The 20,993-nt window shown below is 58.2% G+C and overlaps 1 protein-coding gene across 13 annotated transcripts in view; it reads left to right on the top strand.

The window, feature by feature from the left end:
- BIN1 (bridging integrator 1) overlaps positions 1-20,993 on the top strand; it is a 58,476-nt gene that overhangs the window by 9,495 nt on the left and 27,988 nt on the right. For all 13 annotated transcript variants that reach the window (XM_011941669.1, XM_011941667.1, XM_011941664.1 and 10 more), the window contains exon 2: positions 20,311-20,391. In XM_011941669.1, coding sequence (XP_011797059.1) covers positions 20,311-20,391 — 81 coding nt within the window. The remainder of the gene's footprint in view (positions 1-20,310; positions 20,392-20,993) is intronic.

Below are 20,993 nucleotides of genomic sequence, written 5' to 3'. Positions count from 1 at the left end.
TAGAAAACATCCTGTACCTGCCTTGTCTCATGCGTGCCTGCTTCTCCACCTGCTGCATAGTCCAGGGTGACACCGGGAGGGCTGACGCTGCTGGGCCTGGAGGGCTGGCGGCTGGGAGGTCCATCAGTGGATCCGCTCACCTTTTTAGGGCACCCCTGTATGCACGGCCCTGTGTGGCCAGGCCATTGACTGGGATGGCCATGGGGGTCCTTTTGCTTCCAGAGCTGGGTCAGAGCTGGGAAGGGGCCTTAGAGGAGTGGTCCTGCCAGCTATGGGGAGCCCTGGCTCCAGGATAGACCCCCGAGTGGGGAGTGGGCGCAGTAACGTGAATGACGCCGCAGTCTCTGTTATGTGGATGGAGATGGGGGCAGTGACTGGCAGCGAGGGGTTTCCACCAGGCCCGTGGCTGGAGAAGCTTTGTTGGAACCGCAGGGCTGGCAGGAGTGGGTGCCAGGAGAGCCTTTGCCAGCCCAGCCCTTTTTTCCAACAGCTGCTGCTACTTTCTTTGGACCTTTGCTCAGCTCGCCGTCTCCCTGGGGCTGCGGCCAAGATGACTTGAGTCCAGGGCAAGCTGGGACCCTTCTGGCACAGAGAGGCCTGGGGTCTTTGGCCTCCTATCCCTCTGGCCCATGGCAGCTCCCCTTTTTTCTCTGACCTGAAGTGGCCTGAGCTGTCTCATTACGTGTCAGGGGCCAGATGCAGGTGATGAGGTGGATGGAGCTCAGAGCTGGACCCTGGGACCACCGGCAGATGGGCAAAGGGAGGGGAGACGCTGAATGAGAGAAAGGGGAAGAGGAAAGTTAGGATGTAGGGAGGAAGGAGTTCATCCCCTTGGGTCTGCTCCCCTGCTGTGTGGCGCTGCACAAGTCACTTGCCCACGGCTTGGTTGGGGGTCTGGGAGGAGGTGTAGGGGAAGCACACAGCTCTGCCCTCCCTGGTGGGTGATGCAAACGCTCTTTCCCGGGGAGCATCTCATGACAGCCCACAGGTGTCATTCTGGCGTTTGTGTTTTGAGCTTGTTGTCTGTGCTTATGACAGGTGTCTTGAAAGTGAACTTCAGTGAGCTTCCCCGCCATTCTCTCCCCACCACCTGCAGAGGCTGAAAAAGCTAAATCGGGAGCGGATGGTCTCACCTCTCCGGGACAGAAGTCAGCTCTCCTTTGACTAGAGCCTGATGGAATGGGGAGGAGAGGGCCAAAGATTGCAGGTGGGGCCGAGGTTGGAGGGGGCCAGATGAGGGGCACGGAGCTGGGGTGGAGGTGAGGGTCTGCCATCGTTTATCCATTCACTCACTCACTCACTCACTCACTCACTCACTCACTGGAGGAACCTGCTGTGTGGCGGAAGACCACAGGCTCCAGGTGGGCCGCTGCGCCTCAGTGTACCCACCTGGGGACCGGGAAGTGGGAGACTCCTCTCTCAGCAAAACAAGGTGAACTCCTGACTCCTGTAAGTGAGAATGGCAGCAGCTGGGTTCCTGCTGGGTCTGGCTGGGTCTGGAAGGTTCAGGGGGCAGAGCCACTGCACCTCTGTTGCATTATGTAATTTACTAACAACCGTCACACCCGCTGCTTTCCATTTGTTTCTCTCTGTGCCCTGTGAGGTAGATGGGACCAAACTACGGCCCCATCTGGCAGGTGAGAACAGAGGCTGGAGAGTGGGGAGTGGGCGCAGTACTCTGGGATTCCCTCCCTCCCAGGCCTCAGACTTGGCTCCAAGTTGGCTGTTCCCAGGCGCTGCCACCCCCATCCCCGAGTCCAGGGAGTGGGAAGGAGGTGGTAAGAGGAGCTTGGAAGGGACTGTTAAGTGCAGATGTCTTCGTTGTCTTCAAATGCAAGTCAGTGTGGGGGCTGCCTTTGTTGGGGAACACCTGGCATATGCTTGGGGGTGGAGTGGGGCTCCTGGGTGGCTCCAGGAGGCTGGCACACCAGAGGAAAGGTGAACCCACAGAGCCGGGCCCCTCACTTTGGGATTCCCACACTCCCGGGATCTACCAGTGACCCCCGCCAGGGAGGCGTGGTGCAGGGGACCTGGGTGGATCAGATTTGAATGAAGCTGGCCTGACTGTGCTCCTGAGACGCCCATGAAGAAAGAGTTGCAGGGATCCTGGGGGATGTTAGTGGCTTGGGAGGGGACCCCAGGACGAGGAATGAGCTCACTCTTGTTCTAAACTGAGAAACAGAATCCACAATTAATTGGAAGCATTTGCTGAACCTGGGACAGGACCCAAATATTGTTCTTTTTCTGAAATATGAACCAAGCCAGGAGTTTATTTATTTGTGTCCCCCTCTCCCTGCAAGGACTCAGTGAAGCAGCCTGTCCTGGAAGGCAGCCTGGCTGAGCTAGAATGTCCCCGCCTTCCCCAAGTTGAGCCGCCCACCCTGTCCTCCTGGTCTGGTGAACCATGGGTCTGGAGGAGGCCCCATTTGAGTGGGTCCTTTCCTGAGGGCATTGCGGGCAACACCCCCGGGTGGGCAGGGTCTGTTGATCCTGGGCTGGTCTGGCCTGGGACCGACTTCAGAAGCCTCCCTGAGGAATGGGTGTGGGCTGCAGGGCTGGGCCAGGGGAGCTGAGTCAGCACTGTGGGAGCCCTGCTCACAGCAAGGACAGAACCTGATGCCAGCGTCCGGCTTTGTGCCACTGCTCTTGCGGGTCACCCTGCCTGCTGCGCTTGAAGAGACTAGGGAGGCCTCCCCCACAGTCTGCAGTCAGCTCAGCGCCGTTCCAGTACTCAGACTGTGTGCCTGAGCCATGCAGGGAGAGAGGGACCTGGAGCTCCCATGTTGCACTGGCCTCCTGGCTAGCAGGCAGTGGGAGCGCCCAGGTTCCTGCTCCTGCTCTCCCTACTCATCTCCTTTTGACTTCCATAAAATGGGCTAACAGCCCTGCCTGCTGGACTCAATCCTGAAGGGGGAGGCTGGACCTATTGTGCCTGTGTTCCTGGCTTCTGGCACATAGTAGGCACACAGTGCCAAGTAAATTGGCGTGTGAGTCTTCGGAGGATAAAAGCCTTTGTATAAGGCTTTGCAAAGCACCTTACACAATGCAGCAAGGTGGAAAGAATATGACTTTCAAGTCTCAGAGGCCCGGGTTCAAATCCCAGCTCTGCTCTTCCTAAGTGCTTTGACGTTGGACAAGTCACTCCCCCTCCAAGTTTCAGTGTCCCCTTTTGTGAGGTGGGATAATATCCTGCGTGGGAGGGTTGTCATGAGGATTAAACGGGAGAACAGGTGTCTCCATTTCACACACGAGGACCCTGAAGATCGGGGTGCCGGCTCGTGGACTAGCCCTGCTCCAGGATGGGGAGCAGAGCCTTAGGCCAGTGGGGGGTGTCCAGCTGCATCCATGCCCTCTAGGATACAGCCATGTGTATCCTCTAGGGCCGTCCCGTCTGAGGCTAGGCCTGGGCCCCCCAGCCCTGGAGGAGTCCAGGGAGTCCAGGCCTAGCTCAGGATCCAGATGGTAGGGCTTGAGGCCTTGGGAAGGAAGGAAGGGGAGGGGATAGTTTAGAGAGAGCGGCAGGGGCGGAAACGTGTGGTATCTTTTTCACCCATCATAAGGGCTACAGGTGGCACCACTATAACGAAAGACAGGTTATAAAAGCATCACATTTCCTTAATCAACATTTTACATGACACGGGGGCCTTCAACAGTGAAGATCAAGGACCCAGAGAGAACTGTCGGTTTTCAGGCATAAGTTGGTGAGGAATGGACAGCCGTGTAGACGTGAGATGGGACAAAGGGTGTGACCTCACGGTGACAGTCCGAGGGGGACACAGCAAGGCCTGTCGGCTCGGCCTCTTTCCGGCCTCTCTGTGCTGTATGACTTTCTCCCACATGGAGTGCAGGACTCCTGTGGAATGAGGGTGTTCAGGGGTGAAGGGAGTGGGGGAGTGAACTTGCTGGGTTTCATGGCTGCCTTTGGGGAAAAGGGGTTTTGGTCTTTATGCTTCACCTTGGGAAAGAAAAATTCCAGTTTTGATGAGTCACCTGGGCAGGGAAAAGGAGGGGGGAGAGACGGAAGGGCAGGAGAAGGTCACGGAGAGCTTGCCTCTGAGGCCTTTCGCATGCCCTTTGTTCAGAGTCTGTGGCGAGCCACCGCACCACACTATGGGGTGCTGTGTCCTGAGCCCCGACAGGGCCTTGTGGGGGCCAGGCCCCAGGTGATACTGTAACCCCCCACTTCCCCTTTAGCCCTCCCACCCTGACCCCTCCCTATGTGGACACCCCTAGCGTGGGGTTGGCCGGGGGCTGACCTCGCATCTGTGGGCGGCCCCCAGGCTGCGCCCCACTCCTTTGGCTCCCTCCTGGAATTTTTTTTCTTTTTTTTTAAAGGGATTGGCCCCTGTGTCTGTCTGCTCAGACCCTTACTGTTGAACTGCGCTGCTGTTGGTGGAGAAGGCCCTGGGGAGGAGGGGACAGTGCAAGAGGAGCTCCTCTTCCCTGCGGGCACAGGGAGTACAGGCGTGGGCTGTGGCTTCTGGGACCTCTGTCCTCTCTCCTGCATGGGGTCCCTGCCTCCCCTTCCCAAGCGCACTGCAGTGTGTTGGAGGAGGCCTGGATGTGTTAGTGAGGAGACCTGGGCACACTCTGGGGACCTTTCTAAGTGATGACTGAGACTGCAGGGCGCATCATCTGGAAGGGTGGCATGGGAATAGGGGTCAGGCGGAGAGCTGGGCCAAGGGCCTGGGGAAGGGGCAAGGCTGGGGGCAGGGCTAAAGGCAGGGGCCATAGGGTAGGGCAGGGGTAGCCACGTGACTCCCTCCACATGTTCTTGTTCCCTCTGGCTCCCCGTTCCATTCCCCCCACCCACCAGCCCCTATTCTTTTGTTGTTTTTCTGAGACGGGATCTTGCTGTGTCACCCAGGCTGAGTGTAAGGGCACAATCATAGCTTGCTGCAGCCTCCAACTCCTAGGCTCAAGCGATTCTCCTGCTTCAGCCTCCTAGGTATCTGGGACCACAGGTGCATGCCACCACACCTGGCTAATTAAAAAAAAAATTCTTTTTTGTAGAAATGGGGTTTCCTTATGTTGCCCAGGTTGGTCTTGAACTCCCGGCCTCAATCAATCCTCCTACCTTGGCCTCCCAAGGTGCTGGGATGATAGATAGGCATGAACCACCACGCCCGGTCAGCCAGCCCTTATTCTTGATCTGATTACCTGTTGATCAAACACCCCGTCCCCTTCTGGTTCCTTCCCAACTTTCCTCCAGCCTTGGCTTCGTACTTCTGGGGCCAAATACAGTGGAAGCAGCCTTGGACTTGAAGTAGGTCCCTCCTCCTCTTCTCTGGGACTCAGAACCTGCCAGCCTTGGCTTTTGTTTTTGCATCTGCAAAGAGGGGGAACCCCTGTGGCTGAGAACAGCACCCACACTTGTGTGGAGCGGCAGGGCGTGCTGGACAGGCCCGGCTGAGGCAGGGAAGCCCCTAGAACAGCACTGAGCAGAGGAAGGCCTGAGAGTGCCCTGGCGCTGGGGTGAGGGCAGCCCTCCTCAGTACTATGTTGCATGGGGTGCCTGTTGGCGCCTCAGTGGGCACTTCTGGGTGGGCGCTATCTAAATGTGACTCTGAGCATTCACTCCTTTGAATAGCAGAAATGACAACAGTACTGTTTGAAGTAATATCTATGATGTGGTTGAGATAAACACGTATCTCCCTTAGGCGCCATTTACTAGTTCCAGTGTCATAGATGTAGAAACGGAGGACTTTGATTAAGGAATGAATAGCCTGGTTACACGTTTAGGTTGAGCTTCTCAGACAGGAACAGACATGTAAGAACCTGAAGGCGTCCAGAAGAATAAGTCAGCCCCTGTTCCTAGAGTGGAGTCGGGGAAGGCTGCCTGGAGGAGGTGATGTGAAGGGCCAGCATAGTCTGGCATTGCTAGGGAGGCAGAGTTTCCTAATGAAGACTACGGGGGTGTATGGTGACCCGTGGTCGGTTGCCCTCCCACGCAGCTCAGACCTTCACTTGGTCCCAAGGCAGGTGGGTGCTGGCCAGACCTTCCCCGTCCCCTGCCCTGGTTGCTGGGAGCTGTCACCGCCCCCCACCTACAGCTGTGTCCTGGCTGGGGCTGGGCTGGTGCTCTGCTCCTCCCCAGCACAGGCTGTTCCCCGACTGAGCTCAGGAAGCAGGTGATGAGGGTGGGAGGCGGGTGGGCTGGAGAAGCAGATTCCACCCTGTGTTTATGGCCAGCGTCCTGGAGCTGGGCTGAGAATAGCACCCACACTTGTGTGGAGGGACAGGTGGGCGGAGGGCTGGGGCCAAGGGTGGGGTGCGTGCCTGTGGAGACAGGCTGTCCTCAGCGAGCCCCACCCAGTACGACTGAAGTGGTGGAGGGTCGCCCTGTGTCACTGATGCCCCGCGGCCATGCCCTTGCTGCCGGCCTGCGGGGGTGGCACTGGGATGTGGAGTAGTGGCAAGGCCCATCAGGGCTCCTCATGTGGCCACACAGCGGGTTGCACCAGGCTGGCCTTGCTGGGATGGCCACGATCTTCAGCTGTTTGGTTGATTTCCATGGGGCCTTTTATTGGTTTGCCCTTTTCCCAAAGGGGCCCAGGGTAACGGGGTGGCTCGCTGGGTCCCTGCAGAGCTGCAGGCAAGGAGGCTGCAGAGGGGAACTTGATTGGAGAGAGGAAGGGAGGTGGTTGGTATGTGCTGTTCCAAGGAACTGGCCATGCTGCAGTGGACTGTGAGCCGCAGGAGCAGGTGCACCGGGCGGCAGGTGCGGGGAAGGCTTGTGTGGGCTGGGGGTGGGGGGAGTAGGGCATTGGGGGCTAGGGTGGGAAGACTGCAGGAACTTTCAGCCCTGGGTGGGGGGGATGGGGGAATCCAGTGCCAGTGGCTCTGCAGGGCCCTCGTACCTACATGATCATACTTCACCCTTAAACACCCTTGAGGGAGTTCTTGGCTCTGACTAAGTGCTGAGACCCAGTAGGTCAGGGAGTTGAGCTTACCTGCCCGGGGCTGCACAGCCTGGGCCTGCACCTCCTGCCCCAGTAGCGTCTCCTACCAGAAGGGGTCCCTGGCCAGCTGCCCAGACTAAACACCTTGAGCTGGTCATCCAGAGTGGGCAGTGGGAGGGATTGAGGGGCAGGTGGGTGGGGCCGGGGTGTGATAGAAACCTGACAGTGGGGTGTGTCCAGTTCACCCCAGGGTTCCTGGCCGTTGTGTACCCACCTTCCTCCTGGACATCTCTGGGCACTGCAAACTCACTGTGACCCCCAGCTGTTACCCCAACACATGTCCCCATCTGGGGTGATGACCGCCCTTCCCTCTAGTAGCTCAGGTCACAGAGTGTCCTTGCCTCCCACCTGGGTCAGTGCAGTCAGCTTCTGAACAGGCGCCCTGCCCACTGTGCTCCTGAAATGTGCACATGCGGCAGCCTGGGAGCTTTGCCGGCTGCAAAATCAAGGCTTGGCTCAGAGCTTTCCAGGGTTCCATGTTCCATGCTGGGTTTTAAGGGCCAGAGTCTTCCAGGGCCCTCCATAGTCCTGGCGGCCGAGGCTGCATATGCAGCGGTTAAAGCTCCTCACCGCTGGACCCAGGCCCGGGGTTGGGATCCTGGGTCGGGCTGCATGGCCCTGGGGAGTCGTTAAGGCCGTGCCTCAGCTTCCTCACCTGCAAAGTGAGCATATAATAGTATTTCCTTCATGAGGTTATGGAGGGGTCCACCATGAGGCTATGGAATCATGCCCAAGGGCTCAGCATGAAGCCTGGCACCTGGTGCTTCAGGGCCTCCTGGTCCTCCCTGCCCCCTGCCACTCTCAGCCACGCCGGCTTTGCTGTCCTGTGGCGTGCCCCCGTCCACGTCAGGGCCTTTGCACTCACTGCGTCCTCTGCCCGGTGAGCTCTACCTTCTTCCTTTCCGGCCTGGTGTCTCACTCCTTCCTCAGGTCTCTGCTCAGCTGTCACTTCCCCGAGTTCCTTCCTAAGAGCAGCCACCCTCTTCCCTCGCCCCCAGCCCTTCAGTGCCCTGCTGCATTTTTTTTTTTTTTTTAAGAGATAGGGTCTTGCTCTGTCGTCCTGGCTGGAGTGCAGTGGCTGGATCACTGCATTTTTTGAACTCCTGAACTCAAACCATCCTCCTGCCCTAGCCTCCCCAGTAGCTAGGACTATAGATGCACACCATCACACTCAGCTAATTAAAGACTATTTTTGGTAGGGGTGGGATCTCACTATGTTGCCCAGGCTGATCTGGAACTCCTGACCTTAGGCGATCTGCCCTCCTCAGCCTCCGAAAGTGCTGGGATTACAGACGTGAACCACCACACCCACCCGTCCCTGCTGCATTTTTGTTCGGAGGCTCACAGCATCTTTCCACATTGCCTCCCTCCTAGAGTGTTGGCTCCTCCAGGGCAGAGACCTTGCTTGACTCCCCATAGAGCAGGGCCAGGCACACGGCCACCAGGGCATGTTGCTGAGTCTCCAAATGCCTGTTGTGAGGTCAGAGTGCAGAAGGGGAAGCCGCCTTCGTCTTTGGGTGGGAGCTGGCAGAGTCGCAGGGGTTCTGCGCCTCTCCTGCTCTCAAGGAACTGAGTTGTGAGAAGATCCCTCCTGTGTCTGGCCAGCTCACCCACAGTGTGACCACCGCAGCCACCAGCCTCCATAGCTGAGAGGCCACGTCCCAGCTCCGGGGTGGGACTCTTCACAGTGGAGGGGCTGGTGGCTGGGTGGGGAAGAAGCTGGAGGGGGAGGCCTGGGCGCTCGGTGGTGATCTGGGTGGGCCTAACCCTTCTAGAAACTCCTCTGTTTGCTGGTGGACACCTGGTTCTGCTGATGGCTAAGAACGGACTCAGCTTGGCCTTTGGTCCCGAGGGGAGGGGAGCCAGTCACGATTCAGGGGGTCCTCCAGCCCTCCTGAGTGGAAGGTGGTGGGGTGGCTGACAAAAGCCATGGGCTTGGGACCGGTGGGCCGCGTGCGGATTCTAGCTCATTGCTTACTGACACGGGAGTCTCGGTTTCCTCACTGTGAAACGCCTCCCTCCCCTCGTGGGATTTTGAGCACACGTGGTCTTTGGATGAGCGGTTCCTGCTCTGCCATCCATCCTGCACTGCCCTTGGCTGGTCCAGCCCCACTGGTCACACTGAGTGTGCTCACCCCAGCCCCCTCCCGACCTGACTCTGGCCCCTGCTGCCTCCACTCATGCTGTGTGCTCTGCTCCGGGCTCCCCAGGCCACCGCAGCCCACCCCGGCTTCCTCTGGGGTCCGCGTGGCACCATCCTGGCTGCAGGCCATAGGCTTATCTACTGAACCAGCTGGAATTTCAGGCACCCTGGGAGGGATGAGAGAGAGGACGGGGAGGGGGCCTTCCTGGCCTGGAGTCGGCTGGACACTCCTCTGGGGCGAGAGCCTTCCCTGCCAGCTGCAGAGATGAGTGTGGAGGAGGAGGCCCTGCCACTTCCCCTCCCCTCCCCGTCTTTCTCAGGGGCAGGCCCGGGCTGCCGGCTGTCATGCAGAAAGCACTTCCAGGGGCCAGCCGAGCTGGGAGGGCTCTCCGGGTGTTCGTTTTTGACCAGCAAGGCATTGTTGTAGGGCTGACGTCATTGGTCAAGTTTTTATTGTCAGTTAAGGATGTAAAAGAGAAAATCCAACACTGCTTTCTGCTCTCACCAGTGTTTTCACAATGGAAAGGGAAAAATCACCAAAAAGAGGAAGGAGATGATCATTTTAGAGTGACAGCCTCCCGAGAGAGGCCAGGCAGCTTCCTCAGTCAGCCGTTCTGAGCAGACCACCACGGAAAAGTGTGATGAGTCTTTGTGGACTGGTGTCAGGGGACGGAGCATGGGGGCTTGTCAAAAAGGTGGATCCCCATGTCAGGGCGAGGCCAGGGGCTTCCTGACTTGTGAAAAAGATGGATCACTGGCTGGGTGCAGTGGCTCATGCCCGTAATGCCAGCACTTTGGGAGGTTGAGGTGGGCGGATCACGAGGTCAGGAGTTCGAAAACAGCCTGGCCAGCATGGTGAAACCCCCATCTCTACTAAAAATACAAAAATTAGCCAGGCGTGGTGATGTGCACCTGTAGTCCCAGCTACTCTGGAGGCTGAGGCAGGAGAATCGCTTGAATCCGGGAGGCGGAGGTTGTGGTGAGCCGAGATTGCACCACTGCACTCCAGCCTGGGCAACAGAGCAAGACTCTGTCTAAAACAAAAAGATGGATCAACATGTTGGGGCAAGGCCAGGCCTTCCTGGGAGGAATGTCTTCCCGGTTTTGTATTTCATAGCGAAAATCTTTGTCAGCTTTGCATTCTAATCCACAAGCTGTCTATGTTTGTTATGTCACAAAAGTGTTTTCTTTACCAGTTCGATCTTTGGATCAAAGCAAGATGGAATGTGAATCTTCTTCAGCAAGCTCCAGACATACCACCCACTCCCCCCCAGTGTCTGTGTGCCCCAGTTTGGGAGTCAAAAGTTGAGTCTGGGCTTTGGAATTGATCAGGTGTGGCATCCTGGCTCTACTGTTCATTAGCTGAGTGACCGCCCTGACCCTCGGTTTCTTCATCTATAAAATGGGACCAAGAGTCGCCACCTCAGGGTGGCCTAGGGATATGAGCCCAACGGGGAGGGGGTTCAAAGGTGGTGGGCCCCCCAAGGTGAATCCTTGGAGGAGAGATTACCTGGTGGTCACGATTTGCGCTGCGAACTTTGTGGAGCTTACCTGGAGGGGCACATGTGAGGCCCTCAACTGGGCTCCGTACGGAAGGAGTGGGGAAGGTTCCTGTCTGGAGTGAGAACTGAGCTGACAGCATCTCCCTCAAGGGAAGGCAAGTTGACAGATGCCTGTCCCCAGAGCCAGCCCCTCCTGCCACCACCTCATATCCAGCCCGGGCGACATGGAGGCCCCAGGTACGGGGGCACAGAGGAGCCAGGGAAGGGGGCTGAGGCCTGGCTCAGGTTCCCCCTTTCGGAGCAGCCCTGAGAGTGTGAGCTGAAGGGGAGGACCCCGTTCCCCCAGAGGTGCTGGGCCCTTCCTGGTGGGGCCGCGTCTTGCCGCCCTGGGCTCGCTCTTGCTTTCCCCATCTCTGGTTTTCTTTCCGGCTGCTTCCTCATTACGGGCTCTCCCCGGCCTCCCTCTGCCTCTTGCTTGTCTCTGTGGCTTCTTCGTGGTTCCCCCACCTTCCTACTGTGCCCAGGAGCGACTGGAGGGCCGTGAACAGGTGGCTGCGCCAGGGAGGGTGTGCGTGAGCGTGTGTGGGCGTCATCTCACGCTGGGGCACCTGCGGTGTGTACATGGCCGAGCTTGCTCTGCTGTGTGGGGCCCTGAGGGCCGGGGAGCATTCTGGCCCCCTGATGGAATGCACTTATCTATAATGTCCTGCCTTTGAGAAGTTGGAAGGCATAGCCTGAAGGGTGGCTAGCCACTCAGAAGTGTGCTGTGTGTTCTGGGCTTGCTTCCTGGGACTCACTTCCCAGTGCCCCTGGGCTCTGCTCCTCAGCAGGAACCTGGGCCACTTCTCCCCTTTGCAGGCACAGCTGGGGCTGCTGCAAGGGGGCCCAGCTGACTGTAGCTTTCTCAGGGAGTCTGGGACCCTCATTCTAGCCCTTCTGTCCTTGGCTGCAGGTCTGGGTGCCCTCCCCACCCAGCCTGAGGGTGCAGCAGCAGCTCTGGCGGGGGATGGGTGGGGGGCGGGTGGGGAGAACAAGGCCTCAATCGTCACCACCAGAGTGCTAGCTTCTGGGTTAAGCACTGCTGCTCTGAAGTGGCAGAGCTGCCGACACCTCTGTACATGTGACTTCACTGGGTGCTGAGTGGGGAGAGCGTTTCCCTGGGCTGGATGAGACCAGGAAGCTGCCCCTTGTGCAATCACCAGCCTGGGGCAGGTGCCACAGCCCACAGGCAGTGGCCTCCGAAGGAACACTGCGGTGGACTCAGAGGGCAGCTGCTACGCCATGGGTCTGTCTCCTTTCCCACTTCTTGAAGCAGACAGACCTGAGTGATGATGCTTGTTCACCGCCACCACAAAGCCACAGAATCTGAGCTCTGCTGCTTAGCTGCAGAGCCAAATCCTTTAGTGCCTCAGCCTTTCCTTTCTTATCTCTAAAGTAGGGGTAATAATCTGCGGCTCTGAGCAAGATGGAAAGCTGAAATGCCTAAGAGCAATCAGCACGCCTCTCCACTAAAGGAAATCGGGGCTCCTTGGAGTAATGGCTGATTCCAGGGCTGGGGCAGGGACAGTGCAGGCTGAGCCTGGAGCATCTGCTAGTGTCAGAAAGGAGGGAAGCGCCCGCAGACGAATGAGGACGTGTCTGAAACCTCCCACTGGTTGCACTTGGGACGTATGAGCATCGGAATGAATAATGAACGCAAAGCGAAGGACTCACGATATCCTCACCGCCCTCCTCGCAAAGGCAAGACTAGGGGAAGCTCGTCTTTGTGGAATGCCGGGTCACGTGGAGGAGACTGGGTAACAGCGGGTTCCAGCCAAGATGATATTGCAGTGCTTCTCAGACTTCACTGCGCATACGGTGCACCAGAGGGACTTGTTAAAGGGAACACTCTGGTTCAGCAGGTCTGCAGTTTTCTCTCTCCCCCAGGCTCGCGGAAGACCGTGATGCAGCTGCCCACAGACCTCACACTGAACAGCAAAGAATGATGGATCGTAAAGGCAGTGTGCAAAAAGTTCAACAACTTTTTGCCTTGCCACAGTGACCGTGATTGCCCTGCAGATGACTAAGAGAAAAGTGACCTTTCTTTCCAAGAGACCCGGCAAACACGACTCAGACCCAGCGGTGGAGCTTGACACAGCTGTAGTGCGGTCGGAAGGCTCAGCCTCCCTCTGCAGGACTCTCACGAAAGCAGCGTTCAAGCTGAACTTCCTCACGAGGAAACAATCAGATGGATCCAGAGTGTGGGGCATTCTCTAGGCGATGGGTTTGCACTCTTAAAAAGACACCAGTATCGCGAAAGGAAAAAATAAAAAAGGATAACATTGATAAATAGGCATACGGGGAATATTGTGGACTAAAGGAACAAGAGACCCGATAATCAGAAGCAATATGTGAGCCACAGTTGGATCCTAGACCCAGACACAAAGAGCATTTGGGGGACACCCAAGGATATTTGAATGTGGACCGTGTGTTGGATGGTATTTTAAAATACGTATTGGACGTACTGGGGGTGCTCATGGTATCATGGGCATTTCAGAGCATGTTCTTGTTCTTAGGAAATCTGTTGGAGTATTTAGGGGTGAAGTATTCTGGAGTGAAGGTCATCCCAGTGACCCTTCCGCTGCTTACCTTCTGTTGGCTGGGCAAATATACAAATGCAGGAACTGTTTATATAGAGAGAAAAGTGACTGGGCACGGTGGCTCGTACCTGCAATCCCAGCACTTTGTGGGGGCTGAGGTGGGAGGATCACTTGAGGCTAGGAGTTCGAGACTAGCCTGGGCAACATAGTGAGGTCCTGTCTCTACAAAAATTAAAAATACTAGCTAGGCACAGTGGCCTGTAGTCCCAGCTACTTGGGACGCTGAGATGGGTGGATCGTTTAAACCCAGGAAGTCTAGGCTGCTATGAGTCGTGATGGAGCCACGTACTCTTGCTTGGGCAACATAGCAAGAAAAGAGAAAAGAAAAAAAAAAAAAAAAAGGAAAGAAAGGGAAAAGCAAATGAATGTGAATGTGGCCAGGTGGTAACAGTTGATTGGTGAATCTGGGTGAAGGGTAGATGATAGTCCCTATAGTATCCTCTCCACATTCTTTGAGGTTTATACTTTGCAAATAAGGAGGTGGGAGGTTCACATGAGATGTGGAGGTGAGTGGTGGGCTGAGAACCTCTTTTCCTCTCTCTGCTCTCCCGCTGGGGCTGCTGCGGCCTCCTGCATGGTACCTAGATTGTTGGAGGCCACCGAGACCCTCCAGCTGGAGGTGTGGAGCAGGCTTAGGCGGCTCCACTGTCAGAGTGGGGACGGGGAGGTGTGAGCAGAGCCGGGAGAGGGGGTCCTGTGCGTCTGGATGCAGGGGCAGCTCGCATTTGAGAGATGGGCTTGGAGGAGGGTTATGTGCTGGGGAACTAGGTGACGATGGGGTCTGTAGGACTGTCCTCAGACTGGCTCCCTCTGCCCCTGGGAGTTTAATATTCCCCTTGTACCCCTTTCACCACTGCCACCCCAGCCTGATGTGCCAGACAGCAGGCAGCCTCTCGGGGCAGGAGAGGGGAGGTGGAGGGCCTTGTATCCCTTCCCCTGCCTGGGTGCCCACCATGGCCTGCCCATACCAACCGTGGTCTTGGTGCAGACTTGTCCTGCGATGTCCCTGGCATCTCCAGCTGAGTCCCTGCAAGACCTCAGAGCTTGTGACCAGGGAAGCCTTCAGCTGACCGTCCTGCCCTCTGTATCCCCTGCAGGGGCCCCTGGAGCACCAGGGCAGAAAGACCCCCAAGACCAGCCCTGTGTCGTCAGCCACAGCTCCCCAGCTTGGCTGACCCGAGCGGTGTGTGGGAGAGGGTGGAGGAGGAGGGGCGAGGAGTGATTGACAGAGGGACAGCCCCCAGGAGTCAGGGAGCGATCCTGGACCCAGAGGTGGGGGGCGGGGGTTGGGAGAAGTATCACCTTTGTCCTGTTCTAGGGGCCCTCCGTTTCGCCTCTTGGGGTGTCCCCCTTGGGACTGGGCCCGGGGAAAGCCTGGCCGGGTGTCTGACTGTGGCCTTCCCCCTGCCCGCCCTCCCGTCCTCTGTGTCTGCCTGCCTGGGGAGCCTCGGTGTGAGAACGCCAGGGCAGGAGGGTGTGCATCCTGTCCCTGTGGCCCCTAACCGCAGGCTCTGCTGGGAGGAAGGGGCGAGACGGGGCTCACTTCTCAGCCCGCCCTTCCTGTGCAGGCAAGTGAGGAGGAGATGATGCGGAAGGTGAGGGCCTTATGCATTTTCTGGGGTCTCAGCAGCTGGCTGGTGGGTGCCTGGGAGGGAGATTTGCTGGATGAGGCCCCCCTTCCATGTGTGTGGCTGGGGTGGGGTGTTGGGAACTTTGCAGCCACTGAGATGCCTCCAGCTGTGGCAGGGAGGAGGGGTGCCGCTGGCTGGTGGAGGAGCCCCTAGCTTGCTGCCTGGCCCTGGCCAGGACCAGAGTGACTGGGAATGCGGCCCTCACCCCTCCTCCCTTGGGCTTTCCTCCTGGGCTGGTCCTTCTCATGGTCCAGGGAAGTGCTTATCCCTGCCCTGGGCTATGCCATTCAGACTGTGGGTGTGCATCCCACAAGTGCCGGGGTCCCACTGGTCTCTGGGGCCGATGGAGGGATCAGAGACCCCAGGAGGGGCTGCTGGGGCCCAGCCGCGTGAGCCCGAAGACCCGGCCGGCGGCTGGAACTCCCGGCCCCTCCTGCCTGGACGGTGTCAGGCTGTGTCCTGATTTGTTTGTGCTCACCTGCCATCTGTCACATGGAGATGAGGACACTTCCCTTCTGAGGAGGCGGCCCTGGTGACTTGAAGTGCGTGCATGGTGGGTGGGTGCTGTACGTGGTGAGCTGCTCCTGGCTCAAACAGGACAGGCCTGGGCGCCCTTCCTCCCTCTGGGTTCGGTGGCCGTGCACTGGCTGTGCCCCATGACTCACTCTGTGGGTCAGGGCCTTGCCTGCCACGCGGGGGCTGTTGGAGGGTGGCAGGACTCCCTGTACCCACAGGGAGTGGCTGATGCCAGGGCCTTCTGCCCTCTCACTGGGCCATGAAAAAGGCCTTGGCGGATGGCTGGGGAGGGGCCCCCGCCCACGGGACGCTCCCACTGAGCCCTTGTGGGCCCTGGCACCAGAGGCACGGCGCCAACTCAGTGAACCTCCCAGCCTTTCTAGGGAGGAGCCTTGGGCTGGTTGCCTTCCACAGCCGAGGCTGAACCCTGTGGATGTTTGCAGGAGGAGGTTCTGGAGCTGGCCACGGGGCTACACTTTGTCATTCCTGCCAGCTGCCCCCGCTCCCTGCCCTGCCCTGGGGTGTCCCCTCCAAGGCACTTTAGCTCCACTCACATCTGGCCGTGGGTTGAGGACGTGGTGAGAGGAAGCTTTGATAGGAGGTGATTGGGCGTGGCACTGATAAGGCTGCTGGGGCTGTCGGCTCTGTGACCGCCTCTGCTTCCTGAGCCTCTGTGTGTCCCGTCGTCTGCCAAGTTATCAAAGGCTCCCATTTGTTTATCCCAGAGGGAGTGTGCCTGGTAAGTGTGTGATGAGTGTAGGTGGAACTGACTAAGGTGCCCTCCCCCAGTAACCCTGGACAGAGTGCAAATCCTGGCCTGTGCCACCAGGCCCTCCTCCTCACCCAACTCTGCTCATCCTTCAAAACCCAGCACAACTGTCCTGCCCAGCTTTCCTGAGTCGCTGCTGGGCCAGCCCCACCTGGACACCTAGAGTCCCCTGTGCCCCTCAGTGGTCTGCCTGTGAGCTCAGCACAGGGGAAGCCCCACTAACCATGTGTGGAACAGGTGGGGTGGGAGATCTGTGTGCCAAGCCTCATGGCCTTGTCCCAGCTCCTGTTCTGGGGTAGGGGGTGCCCAGCTTGTTTTTCCCTGTGGTAGCCACACCAGGAGCTCCTTGAGGATGGGGACCCCAGGCCACGTGCCTGCGTTCCCTCATGGATGAAATGGGGGTATGTGCAGTGAGGATGGCATGTGGTCGAGGCCAGCCTCGCCCATCAGCCTTCCCTGGGTCTTGGCCATGCTGTGGCCTTGTTGTTCGTCCCATTTCCAAGGTAGGGGCACTGGAGCACTGAGAGCTTCAGCAGCCTGAGGTCCTGCAGAGTGGGGAGACCGGCTCAGCCTCAGGCTTCTGTGCTGTCACGCTGTCACGCCCTCCACCCTTCAGGGCTGAGGGCTTTCTGTACATTACCCTTCCATTTTGCCTGGGAGAAGCCTGAGACTGAGAGGCAGGGTGTTTTGTTTAGGGTCGTGTCTCTGCCCTCAAAGCCCATAGCTCAGATGAGCAGCAGCCACCAAGAATACCTTGTGTCTGTCCTGTGCTTAGCCCTGTGTGGGTGTCAGGGACGCAGAGATGACTGGAAGACTATCCCTGACCTCAAGCTCTTCCTTCAGGGTAAGGGAGCGAGGCACACAGGCACATCACATAGCAGTGAGGAGGCTCCCAGGCTCTGAGTGGTACAGAGTGTTGTGAGGGAAGGAGAGATCAGGGACAGTTCACACTGATGTCACCGAAGTAAGGTTTTGAAGGATGCATAGGAGTTTGCCACGTGCAGGTAGAGTGTGCACATCTGTGACTTCTGTCTTGCATCTTGGGATGCCATCAGCCTGGACCCAGTGTGAGGGCTGGTGGTGTCAGTCAGGCCCATCCCCCAGCTGTGTGAAGGCTGCTCTGCAGGCCTTTTAAGAATTTGCCGGCCGGGCGCGGTGGCTCAAGCCTGTAATCCCAGCACTTTGGGAGGCCAAGACGGGCGGATCACGAGGTCAGGAGATCGAGACCATCCTGGCTAACACGACAAAACCCCGTCTCTACTAAAAAATACAAAAAACTAGCCGGGCGAGGTGGCGGGCACCTGTAGTCCCAGCCACTCGGGAGGCTGAGGCAGGAGAATGGCGTAAACCCGGGAGGCGGAGCTTGCAGTGAGCTGAGATCCGGCCACTGCACTCCAGCCCGGGCGACAGAGCGAGACTCCGTCTCAAAAAAAAAAAAAAAAAAAAGAATTTGCCATTTCTTGAATATCATGGGCCAGGTACTGCTCTGCACTTTATAGACATGATCTTTGTGATCTTTGATGAGGGTGCCAGTGTTCACTTCATTTTGTAGATTGAGGCTCAGAGAGTAGCTGTCCCTTTTCCCAAGGGTCTTCTCACCGATGGCTGGAGTCTCACCTGGGCTGGAAAATCTCCCCGGTTCTCCAGCTGTCTGTGCAGAGCACACAGCAGTGTTTGGAAACTGGGTCGAGAGTGTGTCCGTCTCTGTACAGCTTGGGAGCCCTGGGGGCCAGTGTGGGTGGAGTAGACTGGGGACGTTTGCTGGCTGAGTGTGTCTGTCTTCCTGGGGAGAGGGAGAGCAGGGCATGGAGGGGGTGTCCTGCCTGGTGCTCCTGCTTTGGGAGCTGGCCAGTCCCTGCCCTGTTTCTGAGAGCTTCTGGCTCTCTCTGGTGGCTCTGGTAGACTTCTGGGAGTTCTTTTCCATCCGGTGGTCTATTCCTCTCTTTCGAGGGGGGGATGCTGTGGGGCGGGCACCTGAGTAGAGGGGCTGAGTTGCCCACCCAAGCTCTGCGCTGAGCCGGGCGAGGCACCTCCCCAGCTCAGCCCACTTTCTGGAGCATCCCTTCTGGATGTGGCTGCCAGGGAGGGGCAGCAGTGGGGAGCCTGTGAGTCGTGCAGTGTCCATTTTCTTGCTCATGTGGGTCTTGTTTTGGTTTTTCTCTCATCCCAGCGTTAGCCCTTGGCATCCAACTGCACTTGCCCGATGGGCTGTGTCCTGACCACTGTAGAACAGCATCGTCGGTGGCTGCCTCCCGGTGCCCACCTGCCCCCTACTGCCACTCTCACCTTCCCACACCATCCTCTGTGACCTCTAGTCACCTTGAGCAATTCAAAACTCCCCAGTAAGATGCTCCATCTCTGTGGTCTCCTTACCTTTGTTGCAACCTCTCCCCTCTGTCAGAGCTGCCACCCACTCCAGGAAGTCCCACTGACTGCCCAGGCTAGATGAGATCTCCACTCCAGGGTCCCACAGCCTTAAGTGTTCCCTCATGTCAAGACAGAGACCCACATCTCATTCTTCTCTGCTGCACCAGCCAAGGTGCCCAAGGCCAGGCACAGAGCAGGTGCTTGGTGAGAGATGGCCAAAAGCAGCTGGCCTTGCCAAGGCTCCTGGACCGGGCAGGGGGGAGTGCAGCAGGGCAGCATAGGCCTTGAAAGGGTCAGCAGGGTGGGAAGGGTCCTGGCTCTGTCCTGGTACCAGGCATCCCTTGGTCCAGGACCCTGGCCTGGGCCCTGGGCAGGCAAAGCTGCTGTTCCTGGCAGCATGGGCTGGCTCTGGGTCTTGGAAGGGAGGGTATGTCTGCAGACCTGCTGGCCTCAGCAGCTGCTGGGCTGGCCTCTTGCTCCTGGGGCTCCCCTCTGCTTCTGGGCCCACCTTTTTCTCCCTTCGCTTTCCACTCATACCCGCTACCCCCGTTTCCTTCTCATTCTTGTGAGGCCTTCCCCACTGCCCGGGAGAGGCCTCTGCCGAGACGTCAGCGTTGGCCTTTCTGCTGCCGTGACGGAGATGCCTCCCAGGCTGCCAACGGCTGTGTGCCGCCGCCATCCTGGTCTTCCTCTCTGCCCTGCTGCAGACACATCTGGCATTCCTCATCCCTTTTCTGTGCCTCAGCTCTTTGTCTTTTTCTTCTCCTGCTCTTTCCTACATGCCCCCCTCACCACTCTCTGCCTCTGTATTTTGTCTCCCTGCTCCCACCTCTCTCTCCGTCATGTGGAGCTCTGGGGTTGGAGGAGCAGGGCCCAGAGAGGGAAGTCTGGGAGAGCGTGGTGGTCACCAGATGCTCTCAGGGTCCTGCGCCAGCGCCCTCCTTTCCTAGAGCTTTCCCCTCTCCTGGCGTGGCTCCCCTTCTCTGCCCTTGCCCACCCATCCTTCACCTCCTTCACCTTCCCCTCCCCCTCCCGACACAGCTGAAGGAGGAGGACAGCTGCCACTCCTCATGGGGGGCTGTGGAAGGTCCACCTCTGAGACTCTTGGTTGGGAGCAGAGCTAGTGGCTGTGAGCTCATGTGTGTGCCCTTGTGTGTTGTGTATGGGGGCTGTGCAGAGCAGAGTGCCTGGGGCAGGTCACATCTAAAAACCCAGTCAGATTGGAAGCAGACTCTGCGTGGGCCCCCAGCAGTTCCCGGCCACCACTCGCTGACCTCCTTGTTCCGGGATGCCTCCTGCTGGTTCAGGGCCTGCTCTGCTGTTGCCTGTGGCATTCATGGGCCTTGGACCCAGGGAATAGAGTCATGCAGAGAAGTGAGGCTGCCCCTGCTTGGCCCCTCCCCTGCTTGGCTCACTTTTCAGCTGCCAGGGTGGGGGCAGAGCACCCAGGGGTGCAGTGTGAGATCAGCAAGGAGGGTGCCCGATCCTTCCTGCTGTCTTTGAAGCCTCCCTCCTCCTGGCTGTGGTTACTACGTCAAGCCTGTCCTGAGCTCCATTTTTGGCCTATTGTCGAGCCCTGGGTAGAGGGTGGGGAGGCCCGAAGACCTGGTGGACCCAGCCATGCCCTGGGGGATTGCAGCCCTGGGTGGGGACCCTGGGCTGGGTAACGGTGGCTAGAGGCTTCCCAGACCCCGGTCTGTGCTGTTGGTGACTGAGCATTCTTGGTTTGGCCACTCTCCTTTCCAAGGTAACACTCTCCCCTTCTCTCTTGGCTTCGGCAGGTTCTCCAGAAGCTGGGGAAGGCAGATGAGACCAAGGATGAGCAGTTTGAGCAGTGCGTCCAGAATTTCAACAAGCAGCTGGTGAGTGTGGGTGGCCCTTGGCCTTAGGGAGTTTGTGAAAATTCGGCTGCCAGGTGGAAAATGGCACAAGCTGAATTTGTGGAGTACGAGAGCTTGGAGGAGGATAATCAGTTGGGCTGACAAGATCATGTAAGACTTCCTGGAGAAGGCAGCCCTGGCAATGCATGCTGGGAAAGAAGAGGGTTGGGGTATGTACGCTTTAGGTCCTTGGTAGGAGGCATAGAAAGGGTAGTTGGGGGAGGGGGAGGGTGGGATAGGAACAGGCAATAGATTGTGGCCAGACTCGGGGAAACTTTGCACGTCAGGGGCAAGTGGGAGCTATTGAAGCTTCTTGCCAGGAGAGTGGCATCTGCAGCGGTTAGCATGGGGGCAGAGCAGACTGGATTTGATTTGGGCATCTGCTGAGCATGGTGTGTGCCTGGCTCTGTGGCAGGCTGAAGGCTGGGCTGTTCGGAGGCGTCCACAGCCATCTCCAATTGGCCCGGGAGCATTCTGAGAGAGGGCTGAGAGCAGCTGGGAGGGCCGGGGAGCAGCTGGGAGGGCCTGGAAGCATTCTGGGAGAGGGCCAGGGAGCATTCTGGGAGAGGCCTGGGAGCATTCTG

The sequence above is a fragment of the Colobus angolensis genome, unplaced genomic scaffold, assembly GCF_000951035.1.
Source record: "Colobus angolensis palliatus isolate OR3802 unplaced genomic scaffold, Cang.pa_1.0 Scaffold20, whole genome shotgun sequence".
Lineage (NCBI taxonomy): Eukaryota > Metazoa > Chordata > Mammalia > Primates > Cercopithecidae > Colobus > Colobus angolensis.
Note: the sequence above shows the minus strand (reverse complement) of the source record. Positions and strands in the feature narration are given on the sequence as shown.